The sequence below is a fragment of the Ictalurus punctatus genome, chromosome 21, assembly GCF_001660625.3.
Source record: "Ictalurus punctatus breed USDA103 chromosome 21, Coco_2.0, whole genome shotgun sequence".
Lineage (NCBI taxonomy): Eukaryota > Metazoa > Chordata > Actinopteri > Siluriformes > Ictaluridae > Ictalurus > Ictalurus punctatus.
In genome coordinates this window covers 2,755,644-2,772,736 of record NC_030436.2, presented here as the reverse complement: position 1 = coordinate 2,772,736, position 17,093 = coordinate 2,755,644, and the positions used below count along the sequence as shown (strand labels likewise).

General features: G+C 39.1%; 1 protein-coding gene across 2 annotated transcripts in view; it reads right to left on the bottom strand.

Annotated features, from left to right (window-relative positions):
• Positions 1-1,121: 1,121 nt before the first annotated feature.
• The window catches only part of LOC108255238 (transmembrane protein 198), a 33,798-nt gene continuing 17,826 nt past the window's right edge, over positions 1,122-17,093 (bottom strand). The window contains exons 2-6 of one of the 2 annotated variants that reach the window (XM_017451056.3): positions 13,594-13,811; positions 11,269-11,543; positions 7,149-7,452; positions 6,640-6,720; positions 1,122-4,415 (exon numbers count right to left, since the gene is read on the bottom strand). In XM_017451056.3, the coding sequence (XP_017306545.1) occupies positions 4,318-4,415; positions 6,640-6,720; positions 7,149-7,452; positions 11,269-11,543; positions 13,594-13,747 (912 nt within the window). In that variant the 5' untranslated portion in view covers positions 13,748-13,811 and the 3' untranslated portion in view covers positions 1,122-4,317. Of the gene's footprint in view, positions 4,416-6,571; positions 6,721-7,148; positions 7,453-11,268; positions 11,544-13,593; positions 13,812-17,093 lie in introns of both variants that reach the window. The other variant, XM_017451054.3, reaches the window with a different exon arrangement.

Genomic DNA, 17,093 nt, shown 5'->3' with positions numbered 1-17,093 from the left:
TTAATGCAAGGGGAAGGGGTTCACTTGTGAACCTGTCCAGCTTTTACGTTAATAGTGAAAGTACGACTAGCAATTGTTAATATGAATGTCATTATTTTTGAAACTTTGTTTTTTCGTTCATTCTTTGACTGCACACTCGAACAAATTATTCAGAGCATGAGGTCATTGTAATGGCCAATGAGAAACAGCGGATAAAAAGCGAGAGTTCTATGTTTGAGGATTTTAGACCTTCTCTCTCTCTCTCTCTCTCTATCTATATCTATATATCTATATCTATATATCTATATCTATATATCTATATCTATATATCTATATATCTATATATCTATATCTATATATCTATATCTATATATCTATATCTATATATCTATATATCTATATCTATATATCTATATCTATATATCTATATCTATATCTCTATATCTATATATCTATATCTATATATCTATATCTATATATCTATATCTATATATCTATATCTATATATCTATATCTATATATCTATATCTATATATCTATATCTATATATCTATATCTATATATCTATATCTATATATCTATATCTATATATCTATATCTATATATCTATATCTATATATCTATATCTATATATCTATATCTATATATCTATATCTATATATCTATATCTATATATCTATATCTATATATCTATATCTATATATCTATATCTATATATCTATATCTATATATCTATATCTATATATCTATATCTATATATCTATATCTATATATCTATATCTATATATCTATATCTATATATCTATATCTATATATCTATATCTATATATCTATATCTATATATCTATATCTATATATCTATATCTATATATCTATATATATATATCTATATCTATATATCTATATCTATATATCTATATCTATATATCTATATCTATATATCTATATCTATATATCTATATCTATATATCTATATCTATATATCTATATATCTATATATCTATATATCTATATATCTATCTCTATATCTCTATATCTCTATATCTCTATATCTCTATATCTCTATATATCTATATCTATATATATATATATATATATATATAGAGTCTGTCTGGCAGGGATATTTCCCTTTTTAAAAAGTCTTCATTTTACACAGTTTTATTCAAAAGAAACCTTTAAGTGAACCAACATTTTATATAAACTATATATCTACCTCCGTATAGTCGTCGCCAAAAGTGAGATACAGCAACACGTAGGAAGTTTATAATCTCAAAACAAACAATCTTATACAAACTTGGATTGTCTGAATTTACAAGTTTAAAAAAAAACAACAAACCATTGGCTACTCTAAATGCTAGTTCAATGTGTAAAGTGTGTGTGATCATACTAATAAGTAGAAAAACATCAGGAGACCATTCTTTCAAACTTCATGAAGCAATGATATTGGGCAAAAAGCAAACTGGTATTTTCCTAAATTTATTCCCATAGTGACTAATCTAAATTTTATACTGTAGGTTTTGACTGGAGCCAATATCTGATGTCCATAAAAATTGTGTACACTCGGTTTTAATAGGTTGCTGGTCTCAATTTCTACCATTCTGAATAAGATTAACAGAATAAGATTTAAGAATAAGAAATAAGATTTTCAGAATAATCCAGATATTTTCTGCGTTCAAAAAAAATCTTACTTTTAAAAGGTGAACTTCTCTTGAATGACTGATTCACATGAACATACACGTACAAATCACGATACCAATCAAGACAGAGATACGAAATTCACACTAGTGTTTAACTAACCCAAGACAAATCTGTTAAAGAGGTTTCTATTATCTTTAGTTGTTTGGTCAGTATAGCAAACAAATCGATTCTTTTGTACAGATTATTTTTAATGGTTTAAAAATGACATGTTCAGGGATACTGGACAGGTCCCACCTACAAGACACAGACCTGGAGTGACAAACTGTCACTTTCTAGAGGGGTTGCAGAAGCATCTTGTACACAAGATGACCAGAAAACGCAGAGACTGGTCATTTAACTTCGTCTAACCTTAAGGCACTGATTGACAGATTTAAGTGCAGGAACTCACATCTCCCACTAACAGTCTTTAAAGACTCATTATATTAGAAACAGATATATTGAATGAGACAAGCTGCAGCTACCTAGGAGAAATCCTATGGTTTATAAAAAGAAAATAAAATAAAATAAAAAAAGGAAAATGAGAAATTAGTTTGACAAACGTTCTAGTAAGTAATAAGAGTAATCGTACTGCAGATTCCACTTGCACTCATGTCCAGACAATCCCCTTAATACAAAAAAAAAAAAAAAAAAAAAGGTACTGGAAGGATAAAACTGCTGATCAAACGGTCAGCATGTTCACAGAACCACTACTGTGGAAAGCTATACACATGCATCTGATAAATGATACAGACACGAGTAAATCAAATTATACACGACTGTACAAACCCATAGTTTAAAACGATTCGAATGCAGACACGCACACAAAATGCTTCTGGAGTCATTTCACAATGCTCTCATCGAGTCTGAAGCAGAGCCTTAAACATTCTCTCAGATGCCTCGATAGAGGTGGGGAAAAGAAAAAAAGGAAAAAAAAAAAAAAATCAAATCACTCTCAGACAACAAAAAAGTAAAATCTTACCAATAAGGTAGGCCTTACAGGCGGGCGAAGAAGGGGGGGGGGACTTGGATGTCCATGTACTCTGTCTTTTCCCACGTTCACTACACTCTATGCTACATTAAAAACTTATTAAAAGGTATAACTGTATTTTCCAGACTATAAGATGCCCCCTAAGCTGCTATATTGCTACAAGTTGCTAAGTTGTATAAAGCACGTTGATGCATCTTCAATAATTATGAGTGTGGGCCATCCTACTTGTAAAAACTGCCCAATTTTTTTTGTGAAACGTGAATGTGTGAGGTCACTTTGTAAACTAATATGACTTAAAAAAAAAAAAACGCAACGGAAAAGACTTTCCACAGTTAACAATAAGGCCAGTATTTGCTGAAATGACATGAACATGCTAATAATAATAATAATAATAATAATAATAATAATAATCAGAACTTCAACAATCTCTTACCCATACGCAAAGAATGGAGTTTTTCATTTGATCACCATTTGGTCAAATATCTGTGAAGGCAGTCACTTCACTGCAAAATAAATAAATAAATAACTATTTTATTTATTTATTTATTTTAAAAAAATCACAGCATCTACTATAGGAATCCAAAAAAGCATCTTATAGTCGGGGAAATACCGGAATTGACTAAACCTAAGATGACGACGATATGTGGTGGCAGGTTAAAAAGTGAACATTTTGAACTTAAGAGACAGGGCAGGCCATTATAAAAATAAATACTGTTTGCTGGTTATTAGTCGGCAAATGAAAAGCCAACTAATGTTAAAGGCCTACCAAGTCCATTTACACCCATATACAGTGATCTACTGAAGTCCTAATGATTTGAATTAGACGATTTATATCTCCACACAGTCAGGTCCAGAGTTTAAGTCCATCGAGAACCATTGTTTCCTCATAAGCTATAGAAAACTGTCACACAATTTTACACCGAGGATCCTACATATTCCAGAACAGACACTTACTTCAGTCATTTGATGTTTTAGAGCCCTCTGTAGTCCGCAAGGTGAATTGCAACTGTACCCTTTCCCACAAGTGACTCTCTCTCTCTCTCACTCACACACACACACACACACACACACACACACACACACACACACACACACACACAGTATGCCTGCTGAAAAAGGGGGAGAGCTGAGCAGTTCTGTTCTGGCTGTGAGCTGAGCCAATTTTCAGGCTGGAAAGATGTATACATTCACCTACAACCAAATTTCACTGCATGGCAATGATCAGAAATCTTTACACTGCAGATTTAAAACTGGGACAGATCCGGTGTGTAGCTGTCTGAAAAATTCACTGTGTAAAATTTAAATCTACATAAATGTAATGTTCTCACACACTTTATATAAATCACACACACACACACACACACACACACAAACTCCCACTGCTTTAAATTAATAAGACTTTCTCTGCCTAATATTAGTGAATGATAGAGTCTTAATTTGAATCAGACAGGGCTGTGTTAAGGTTTTAAACGTGATGAAATAACAGTTCTTGGCAGTGGACTTTCGGACCTGACCAAAATCTCAGTCATACCGTCTGACTTTACTATGAAGTACCACGCAATCTTGTTTTCTCCTTATCCGGACAGTTAGTTCTTTAACCACTGACGAATGCAGCTCATATTCAGGTGCGTGCTGCTGCTGTGGTGTGTGTGAGTGGAACTGTAGATCCAGTATCATAATCCATATCCACCATGGTATGGTTGGCGGTACTCAGGCTGCTCAGGGACGTGCCGGTGCCCATCTGACGCTCCCGGAGACTCTGCAGATAACTCTACAGGGTTAAAGCAGACAAGCAGAGTTACACTTGGTACAAAAAAAATACAAAGCAACTTGACAGTCATTATGATGATATTTGCCTAAAAAGCAATTAATACATTAATAATAAATATATCCCTCAGTTGGATTGACCGTTTGGTCCACTGTGCTTTTTTAAATTATTATAATTTTTGAATTTTCATGGACCTGTTGTCCACACTGGGAAAAAAACAAAAAAAACAAAACAAAACAAAAAAAACCCCCACCAGAACCACTTTCTTCCTCAGCATATAATTTGTTTTTATTCTGCACAGACTCCGGTGAGAGATTTAACCCAAAGGCGGACTTGTACATTGGTCGTGATATGGATGAGAATATAGTACCAAATACCTAAAAAGATTTATATTCCTTATTAGATGAAAATATGTGCACTCACAGAAGACTTTATTAGGAACACTATGCTAACGCTGGGTAGGGCCTTCCTTTGCTCTCAGAACAGCCTCAATTCTTCATGGCATGGATTCCACAAGATATTGGAAACTTTTTTTTTTTGAGAGTCCGGTCCATGTTTACATGAACACGTCACGCAATTCCTGCAGATTTTCCAGGTGCACTTTCATGCTGCGAATCTCCCGTTCTACCACATCCCAAAGGTGTTCTATTGGAGTCAGATGCGGTGACTGGGAAGACCACTGGAGAACACTGAACTCGTTGTCATGTTCATGAAACCAGTTTGAGACTATTTTTGCTGTGCGACATGGTGCATTATCACGCTGGAAATATCCATTAGAAGATGGGTAAACTGTGGTCATGAAGGGATGCACATGGTCAGCAACAATACTCGAATAGGCTGTGGCGTTCAAGTGACGATTGATTGGTATTAACAAGCCCAAAGTGTGCCAAGAAAACATTCCCCACACCATTACACCACCTCCACCAGCCTGGACTGTTGACACAAGGCAGGTTGGTTCCATAGATTCATGCAGTTGGCACCAAATTCTGACCCCAGCACCTGTGTGTCTCAGCAGAAATCGAGATTCATCAGACCAGGCTACGTTTTTCCAGTCTTCAACTGTCTAGTTTTAGTGAGCCTGTGCACACTGCAGCCTCAGCTTTTCTGTTCTTGGCTGACAGAAGCAGAACCTGGCATGATCATCTGCTGTTGTCGCCCATCAGCCTCAAGGTTTATCGTGTTGTGCATTCTGAGATGCTTTTCTGCTCAACACAATTGTACAGAGTGCTTCCAGGAGCCTTTCCGTCAGCTCGAACCAGTATGGCGATTCTCTGGCGGCCTCTCTCGTCGACAAGCGTTTCTGTATGCCGAGCTGCCGCTCACTGGATGTTTTTTTCTTTACTGCATAATTCTAGAGACTGTTAAGCGTGAAAATCCCTTGAGATCAACGCTTATAGAAATCTTCAAACCGGCCCATTTGGCACCAACAATAATGCCACTGTTAAAATGACTGATCACATTTGCATGAATGAGTAAGCATGATCCCAATAACGTTCCTTATAAAGTGCTCAGTGAGTGAATACGTACAAATGCTACTAATGAGTCAACCAATATCTGAGTGAGAGAGGATTTAAACATCCAGTTTGGACTATGCCAAACTAGAGGCTGTAAACATGACTCATTAGCCTGGTAGCTCCAGGGCAAAACTAAAGAAGTAAACCTCAGCCATAAACTACTTGATGATCACCCACGTTACTGCTAAAGGGCTAGATTCTACATTTCATTTCTGGTTGAGCCATCACTTTAACTGTACGAGTCTCCTGATTGGCCAGTTGTGGGCCTTTTACTGATCTGATCCTCCTGAGCCTCTGAATAATTGCCAGTGTACAAATCTCTTCCCTTGCCACCAAATCCCTGATTAACATACCAAGACATGTTGTCTGGGTAAGAGATTTTGCATCACCAAAACAAAAACATTTTTGTTGCCCTCTAGCAGGGTTTGTGACGTATGGAAATTAAAGTTACCGGAGCCGTAGTAACTGGTCAAACAAACGTGAACGACGATGTTTCAGTGCTGAACACTGCTATGGTGATTAAAGGAAACCACAGGACTGAACACCCAGTTTGGCCATCTATAGCCCAACATCTTGAAACTATCCACACATTCTCATTTTTAAGAGAATAAACAAACAAGTCAGTTTGGTTCTACTGAAACTAACTGGAGCTAGAAGATCTCCAGCGTAGCGTTTTACAGGAGTGGGTTTACGGCGATACGTCCCCTCCTGACCTGCAGACAGCTGCAGCTTTTTCACATCTTTCTGTCTTATTCTCATCAGCTGCAATCGCTTCTGCCTTCTACTGATGATCACTGAGAAAGAGAGGAAGAGTAAAACAATAAGGTAACAGAATGAGCTGAAAATATATATATAATATATAATATAATATATATATATATATATATATATATATATATATATATAAAAAATATATATATATATAAAAAAAAAATATATATATATATATATATATATATATATATATATATATATATATATATAAAATATATATATATAAAAAATATATATATATATAAAATATATATATAAATATATATAAATATATATATATATATATATATATATATATATATATATATATATATATATATATATATATATATATATATATATATTTGTAAAGATCTGTGATATTTGTAGGGGTAAATAGTACAATAATAGTCATTTCTATTTAGTAATATAATCGAACACTATTATATTCAGCGGTATCATACAATACCTTCAGTGTGTGAAAAACCTTCGGCGGTGAGCTTCCACTGCACTAATCCTCCCATAATGCTGAGCATAGGCCAGATGCCCAGAATGACCCAGCTGTACCAGCAGAGCGGTGCGGGAGCAGGGACAAGGCGCAGACAGTTATAGATGTGTGTAACCAGCATCAGCAATTCCACAAAGTAATCAGCACACACTGTCATGATGGCAGCGCCAAACACAGCTGTGGAGATGATGGTGAAAAACCTCTGCCACTGAAGCGTTAAAACGGCACACAGCATGCCAGTGCCAAGGAGGACACCTACGGGCACCTGTCATTCATTTACACACACACACACACACACACACACACACACACCATGTTAAATACACACAGAAACATCAGGTGTGGAACATCATATTCACCTATATAACCATGATGCATTGGAACCTCTCACCCATTACTTCACTTTTTGGTTTATTTGCCATTTGGATTCACATTTAAACCAACCAAAATGCTAAAAATGTGTCATGAAGGGTTGGGTAGGATAGGATGGAGTTGGAAACACACAAACGTGCGGTGCCAGAAAATGTCAACAAATCCTTCCGAGCATGCATACAGAAACATGTTTAGTATTTAATCTACATGAATACATGTCTGGAGTCAATGGGCCTCATTTATCAAGCTGGTAATGAACAGATTTCTTCATAAATTGTTCGTACAAGCATTTACACGAGCTCTTTCACAATCATGTAAAAATCCAGAAAAACGTTTGTACCCTCGTATACTCGTGCGTGTGTAAATAAAATACATTTATGCACACGACGACTAATGTCAACCTTGATCGACCAGCTTCAGATCACGTACAGTGCGACGGGTTACTGCACTTATGTAAACACTCGTGTATTTTATTTACACACATTTTGTGAATCCTCTGCATTTCCTATTGAAGGCATTAACTTAAGGAATATAACATATTTAAAAAAAAAAAAAAAAAAAAGAAAATATACATCCACAAATTAAGCCAAATAAGACCAGTCATTGAATGAAGAGGGAATGCTGGACAGTTCCATTTTCCATGGCATCTCCTTTTAATGCTGTGCAACACTTGGACACTTTATTAGAGCCAGCACTAACTGACCGATCTGGTATTTCTCAAGCTACAATGAGTCATATACCATGTGTCCCAAGCGTGCAGTCATCAGGCTTCCTATGACACTCGCATGCCTTCCTGCTTTTCCCAAACAGTGGTTTCCTTGTGTAATGTGCTTGGTGTCCACAATCACCCGGGTATAGTAGATGTATATATTTACCCATTTTCCCAATGCAAGGCCAATTTAGCAATTAATAACGAAGGAAAATAAGGGATAAAGCATGCCTCCAAGATGTGTCAAGTGTATCCCCAAAATCCTTTTGAACTGCTGCTCAGAATATGCCAACTGTCTCCATACACATTTGCTGCTTAAAATAGAAAACAACAGAGACATCAGAATATTTCAGGAATTTATATCTCCATACTGGAAGACATTTGCAGGACGCTAACTAAAACACTAACTTAGTTTTTAGTCAGCACCAATAAAGTGCAATTACATTAATATGCAGCTTGGCTTTTTAAGCCACATGGAAACACAGAGGAACACACAGTTAAAACTGAATCTTGAAGGATTTCCTATCAAGTACATACACTTACAGAAAGGTAGTGTTACCAGCTCTAGGGTTCAAACCTGAGCTCAGTTTACGGTCTACGCGGAGTTTCATGTTATCCCCGTGTCCGTGCAGGTTCCCTCCCACCTTCCAAAACATGCTGGTAGGCGTCTAAATTGCCCGTTAGTGTGACTGAGCGCATGAACGTGTGCGCACCCCGTGATGGTTTGGCATCCCATCCAGAGTGTAATTTTAGCTAAAAACATGATCTGCAGTACTTTCAGGGCATGTTCCCATTTCAGGAAGTGTATTGTGTCTGTTCCCACAGGGTGATGGGTGTGTTGAGCTGCTGAGATTGATTTAAAAGTGGATTCATAACTGAAGAGTGCATGCAGTTCATTCTGTTCAATAGTAAATGTATCTACAGAAATTATGTTGGCATACTTAACACACATATACACACCTTTATGTTTAGCTCAAAAATCACATGCGCAACACCTTTTTCTTGAAAATAACAGTCACATATTTCAGGGAGTGCATAGTGCTTGTTGTATAGAGCGGCTGATTTTTACTCAAGGGTAATACGTGTCTGAAATGGTGCATGCAGACCAATAAACTGAATTAAAATTTTCAGTTCTATGTAAATAAGAAAATGATCTATACTTTCAACTGAAAGCTGTGTTTGCAGCAAATTAATAAAGAAAACAAACAAACAAAAAAAAAAGTTTAAGTTAATACAGTCCCCTTCGAAAGTATTGGAACGGCAAGGCCAATTCTATTGTTTTGCTATACATTGATGTCAGCTGGGTTTGAGATGACTGGATCATAATTTCAGCTTTCATTCCCTCATATTTACATCTAGAGGTGTTAACCCTTTTGTTTGCACCCTCTCAATTTTTCAAGATCAAAAATATTGAAACATGTGACTGATGAGTGTTTCTTGCTGCCCAGGTGTGCCCTGTTAAATCAACTGTTTAAAGAATGAATAGCTCTGAACGGCTACTCTTGGTTTGAGCCTTCAGTTTCACCTGTGAAAGGCATTTGTTGTTAAAAAGGATAAACCAACATAAAGACCAGAGAGCTGGTATCTATGGGAGAAATCATGCCATATTGAAGCTAAGAAGAGAGGGGAAATCTATCAGCCATTGCACAAGCATTGGGCATAGCCAATACAACAATTTGGAATTCCCTGAAAAGGAAAGAAACCACTGGTGTGGTTGGCCAAGCGACTGTGACCAGGTCGGCCAAGAAAAACAGCAGCAATCGATGGCAAACGATGTGAGAGCTGTGAAAAGAAACACAAAGACAGTCAGTCAGTGAAAACAACCTTCACGGGGCAGGGGTGAGGGGATCACGATCCGAAGAAGACTTGAAGTGCACAAATATAGAAGCCATACCACAAGATGCAAACCAGTCATCAGCAGTAAGAATCTGGAAGCCCAATTGGAATTCCCAAAGAAATACAGTGATGAGCCATAAAAGTCCTGGAACCAAGATGAACCTCTACCAAAGAGATGGAAAGACCAAAGTGTGGAGAAAGAAAGGATCTGCTCATGATCCAAAACATACAAGCTCATTAGTCATGCACAATGGCGGTAGTGTCATGGCTTGGGCTTGCATGGCTGCTTCTGGAACGGACTCACTAAATTTTATGGATGGTGTAACTCATGATGGTAGCAGCAGAATGAATTCAAAAGTCTAGAGAAACACTGTCTGCCAATTTACAGAAAAGCACACTGCCGACACAACAAAAGACTTCATCAGGGGGAGCAAGTGGAAGGTTTTAGACTGGCCAAGTCAATCACCAGACCATAACCCACTTGAGCATGCATTTCACCTCCTGAAGAGCAGACTGAAGGGAGAAACCCAACACAACAGGGTGGTGATGTCAGTGGGTCACCTGCTTGATGCAGTTATTGCACACAAGGGATATGCAACCAAATATTAAGTGCTATTTACTCTAATTAGCTTTAAGACTATCTGATCCATTACTTTTGCTTGCCAAAAAAAATAAAAAGAAGGGTGGTCTGCCAAACAAGGAACCATGCTCAAAAGTTGTTTAACACATCTACATGTAAATATCGGTAAATGAAAACTGAAATTCTGATCAATTAATCTGATCTCACACCCGAATTTACTCGCTGTATAGAGGAGAAAGAAAAAGAAAAATCCTGCATTAGCTTGCTGTTCCAATACTTTCAGAGGGGACTGCCTATTTTAGGAAGTATATTGTGTATACATACCCACAAAGTGCTGGGTGTGTAGCGTTGAGTGTCATTTATAGGGCAAAAAATAGAAAGCGAGCTATAGCTAGCTAGACGCTCGGCATGAATTTTGAAACTAAATCGTCGATCCTTGGCGCAAGTCAGGAAGCACAGTGTGCCCACTGCCACAGAGTGCTGGCGTGCAGGCTGATAAAAATTCTCTTTAAAAGGTGTGTTCTTCGTTGAAAATAGTGTATAGAGTGTGCTGGCATATTTCTGGAGGTGTATTGTGTGCTTACCCACAAGGTGCTGGGTGTGTACAGCTGGTGTGCGAGCAAAAGGCCACCGATGGCAAGGAGCAGGCCGAGCAGGATACCCGTCATGAAGAGGCCGACGCTGCGCACTAGCATAGTGACGAGGCCACACAGAAGCCCGATGCCCAGGCCTATTCCAGCGCTTGCCTCTATGCTCAGTTGTGTGTCTAACACTCGCTCCTTATAGCACAGCAGGAAGATAATCACCGAGCCAAACAACAAACCCGACAAGAACATGATGGCTTTGAAGCAGCGGTAACCTGCAAGAGAGATTTAATATCAGTGGCTGAAATAATACAGTTTAGGCTCAGTCGTCATACAAGCACATTTTACACCGTATGCTATATTTACATTAGCCGCATTGCCAAGTCCGGTTCCTGTGTATTCTGTACGTTTGGTATATTAACACGAGTGTTATATTAATAACAGTATGGATTATTCCTTGAAGCTACAGCAGAATTCTGTAGCTCAAAGGCTGAAAAGGCAAACCTGAACAAAAGCACTGCATCATAACCGTAAAATAACATCTCCAAGTCTCAACTTTAAATAACTAAAGTTGAGTTTTGGTTTGATGGTTCATGGTTTGACGTTCCCCAGTTGCATGAGAGTTTAACACCGCATCCATTTGACTGAAATGAAAGGGAGTGGTTGAGGTCAAACAAAAGTGACTGCTATGAAATAACAGCACTAGTTCCCATAAAGCACAAAAACTGTAAGCTGCCCCCCCCCACCCCACACACACACACACACACACACACACACACACACAGAGCTGGGAGATGTCAACGTGAAAAGTTATACGGATTATGCGCATTAGTTAAAATGTGTACGTATTTTAAAACATTAAATGGAATAAAGTAAAATCTTTTATTGAATTAGTTCAGTATTGAATGATTATACCGCATTATTTGGGTATACCTTATGCCCTAAATCCACATGGATAAACATAAAAGAAAGCGACCCTAACATGGCGTGACCCTAACCCTAAGTCTTCCAAGTGTGCTGCTTTTACGGTCACGCGGGCGTGCATGTCTGTAACGCACGTCGATAACGCGACTAAAACGGGAAGACTCCACACGTCTTAATTCCATCTGCGTTTACTTCGAGTGTGACTTTAGTCAGATTAAGGTCATCAATAATCTCATCAATAATCTCTGTTTACATGCTAGTCTCTTAATCAGAGTATCGTCTTAATATCGGATTATTGTTGTCCGTGTAAACGCACTGACTCATTAAATGCGTTCATTATTTCATTATATTGCACATGTGCTTCCATCGACATGAGGAAAATTCACACACAATGGAAAAAATCATTATGCCAAGACCCTTTTCCCTTCTTTTCCCCTCTTCTGGTAGCTAATATCCACCGAAGATGAACTTATTTGCATATCTGAATATTAAAATTTATTTATACAACAACTCAACTTCAGGCACAACAAAAGGCCAACTATTTTAAGCCAGCAGCCATTCACAGGACCAAGAGTGAATAAGTAAGCGGGAGAGTAAACAAAGCAAATCGGAAGTGAGAGAGTCTGATATAATACTGTAATACTATGGCTTTAGGCCTTTGAATTATCTGTGACGGATCATGTTGACAGACCGAATTATTCCCTGGCGTACACCGAGGCCTCAGCATGAAAAAAAAAACAACAACCAGTAAATCATTAAAATGCTGGAAGATATTTATTCCTTTGTTTAAAAATTTTATTCATTATTCACAAAAGAAAAGAATTCACATCGAACCCTAACTATTCATATAATTTATTTCATACCGGTACCCTCAGCCCTCCGTACACACACGGACTGAACGTGTTCTTCGGTTTTTACGCGTCACAGTTATGCCCATGTGAAAGGCAGAAAACAGCTGCCTGCGTAGCAAACATTTTCCTAACAGGTGGTTTTAAGCTATGTTACTAATGCTAACCAGCCAGATACATATTTTTGCATGACATGAGCTGATTAAATTCTTTTATATATATCACATTAGCCATTTAAAAACGATAGCTTAGTGGTCAAAGCGGACTAAATATCCTTCTCAAAGAAAGCAATTTAATGCAGGTTTGCCCAAAATAAGGGACTTTAGAAGACAGCTGCCCTTATGTCGCTTTTTCCAAGAGTGCGGCCCAAATACGGTCTAAAAACGCTGACTAGCGAGAGAACCTCGTCCCAGATAAAACAGTGTTGATTGCTCATACAGTACATTCTGGATACTACCATCAGGACACCTCTAACGGTGAACCTTGAACAGATTTCAATAGCACTTTCAAAAACTGTGAAAGTGACTTCAAAATGATTTCCATCTCAACTTACCAAAGAAGCAGTAGATAATTCCAAAGAGGCAGCATGTGGAGGAGATAACAGCGGGGACGATTTCATACGTCCTGTCAATTTCCAGCAGACACGGATCCAGCTCTCCTGGGCCTTTCGCTGGTTCTTCAGAGACAAACCCGGCAATGTCGGCCATTTTCACAGGAGAAGGGGGTCCAAAATGAAGCAGGAGATCGGTTATGGTCCTGAAGTCATTGGAACTGAAGACCCAAAAAAAAAGAAAAAAAAAAAAAAAGAGGTTGTGTTAGTCTGGCTTGTGTACACACACGTCTACAGGAATGTTGCTATTCAAATACTACACCAGTCGAAAGAAACACATTTTTCAAATGTTTCACCAAACCCTTATTGGCTGATGGAGGAAGAGGGGATCAGTAGGAGACGGTATAAGGACTTGTCACAAGGCCAGAACAATTACCATGATTTTTCCAGCTTGCTAGCATGTAAATCACTGGGAAGTCCCAAGATTAGCACAACTAGTAAGTTACATCAATTTAAAATGATAAAGGTTTTTCCTCAAGTCTTAAAGCATCATGAAACACTAAACCACTTCTAATTTCCTGAGAGGCATTCGTGTTGCACTAGGGATGTCACGATACCGAAAATCTAGTAGTCGGTACCGATACCACCAAAAGTACACGATACTCGATCCCCGAGTCAATAACCACGGTGAGGAGGAGGAGAGAAATCCTCTGCCTCATCAGAGCCCTGCATATTGCTGCCACTGCAAAATTTGTCACTACCCATCTTTATTGTGAGTATTCAGAAGGCTCACCCCCCCCCCCCCTTCCTCCACTGCCTTTCCCTGCCACACCCACTCCCCCTCCCTTCTTCGCACAGCCATCCACACCCATTCAAGCTGCATTTTCCAAAAACATTGAGAGGTAGACTTGACCTGAAAGACTGAGCTTTCGTGACCCTTTAAGTCCAGAACACCTGAAAAACTCCAGCTTGTAAACTCTTCAGATGTTGTTGTAGAAACAAAACAGTGGTGGTCTGCAGGACCGGGCATCATTCTACCACAAGCAATCTCAGGACACACTTGCTGACTCTGCATCCTTTCAAGCTACACTTATCTGATGAGTCAGAAGGACTCGACTCTAAACAACGGCGCCTGATAACATATTTCTCTCCTACATCCAGACACAGATTACCCGACACGCACCACAAATGCCATCATACGCGACCGGGCTACCTTCATTTACAAAGCCCTCGATATCTAGTTCTATCAGAGACGAGAAACCTACCGCAACGAATTACTCAAACTCAAACGCTAATTAGAACTGCAACTGCTAATTCAAGCATGTATTTTCAAATGCATTTACTGTGTATAATCGGAAACACAATTCAAATTCGGTTGCGAAACCCTGAAACTTAAAAAATAAACAAACATTAAAGTTTATGGTTATAATGTCTTCATGTGAATGCCGTTCATTGCCTAAGGTGGTCACCTCCTGTGTTTTATGCAATAGGTTCAAATATCAACTGCCTCTCCTGCAGCTTTTTTTTGGTTGGGTCCCACAGGATCCCATTCTTGAGCTCTCCCAGTTGTACTCAACACACTCACACTCACACTCTCACTCTTTTGACTCGTCTGCCAGCCGTTGCTTATGAGCGGAGTCGTCCTTCAGTAATAACATGCTCTTTACGACTTGAACATTTTTCAAGGGAATATACAGGCTGGGAATTAGGAAATAGATTAGAACTATGAACTGCTTTGAAACCAAAAATAAAAATAAAAACACACCATACACAAAAGCTACTTTGCTCCACAAGATGGAATAATGCACTCCCATCTCCCACACCATCCAATTATGTTCTCATGCCAGTGATGATTTAAGGACCTACTGGTATAGATCAGGATGGATGGCATACTGTCTTTCTCCGGTCAAATTAGAGCAACACTAGGCAATCAAAGTCCACCGGCTCATGCCAATGAGGGCAGACGGTGCTGTCCTCCAGGTGTTACGCCACCCTGTGGCACAGCATGACCAGCAGTCCCAAAGTTTTCACGCTGGCCACGTTTGCCGCGGTCCGGATCCGAGTGCGTTTGCTCCCGGCGCCCCCGCCGTGTTTCTATTGAACCCTATTTTCTATTTGTGTTCGTCTTACGTCGTCACAGACGTGCATAGAGAACACAAGATTCAACATTTTTAAAAAGATACTGTATTTGGGTGCTGTCGCGTGCAGCAAAGTGAACGACACTTTCGTCTATGTGAGCTGCACGGCATCGTTCATCAGATGTCCGAGAGAAAGCGGCTTTCTGCGGCTCGCGCGCGGTTTTTTGACGAGACAGCTGGTTGCAAGGAATTCTTCGAGTCATTTATTTATCTTTTAATAAAAATCCGCACGTTGTGGAAACTGATGACGGCGGCGGCGTCGGCTAAAACACACGTGCGGGTTACCTTACGTCCTGAGCAAGTGCGGTCCCGAGTACGTTCACAGGAATCGCGGTACAGTTCCAGCGCGACCGAACTCCGACCACCTCCTACAGGTGATCCTACAGGGTCCGGTACCGCGGCGCCTGTTTCGGACTAAACTTCTAGTGCGAACACCCCCTAAGAGGAAACGCACGTTAGTCTTCCCCCTGCCTGGTTGGTAGCCGTCATGATTAGGGAAGAGCTGACTCTTGGGAATTGTCAGGTGTACAAATTGTGCGGAAAAAAATGGACTTTCTAAGAAAACGAAGCAGGAAGAACACAGAACATCTGCGAGGAAACAGGAAAAGGGGGTGGATTTGTAACGCGTCAAAGATTAACTGCTTTGACTGATATTTTAAACTGCACAATACCCTTTAATACAGTTCGTACTGTAAAGTTTTAACCGCATAACGTTGTCCATTTCGGAATATTTTAAACAGGAGATATTCACGTCCGACTGGATTAAGCCGGGTGCACACTGAGATTTTTAATAGTCCTTTGCGACTGTTGCTCGTCAGACTGTACGAACACGATCCCCGCTGTAAGCCACTTCACACTGTAGGATCTCGGTAGTCGTTAATCTCGGACCGTACAGACAACACTCACGTGAGAAGACTCGTAGTGTGGCTTCTCCTACTCCGTACAGGACCGTGCATACAATCTTCCGACACTGACAGAATTTAATCCGAGGGAAAAAATTATTTCAATGGCTATTAATCGTCTGCCAGGGAACGCGTCAAGCCGGCGATCAAAGACTACAGATTTTGTCCTAGGATTATAGGAATCTTTTAGGATTCTCAAAATCGCTCTCAGATGGCCAAAATCGTACCGCGTGAATCCGGCTTTAAACGCTAGGAAAACTCCCACGATACCCACTACTAATCTTAAGTCGTGTCAACTGGACCAACTGACCTTGATGCCACAACATGACCTCCAGCCTGAGCAGTCCTGATCCTAATCACGGTTTATTACGAATCTGCTGTAACCATCTCATTTTATTGAAGTGGTTAGAGAATGTTAATGGCACTTGGCACTATGGTATTTTCAACATATACAGTACGCATC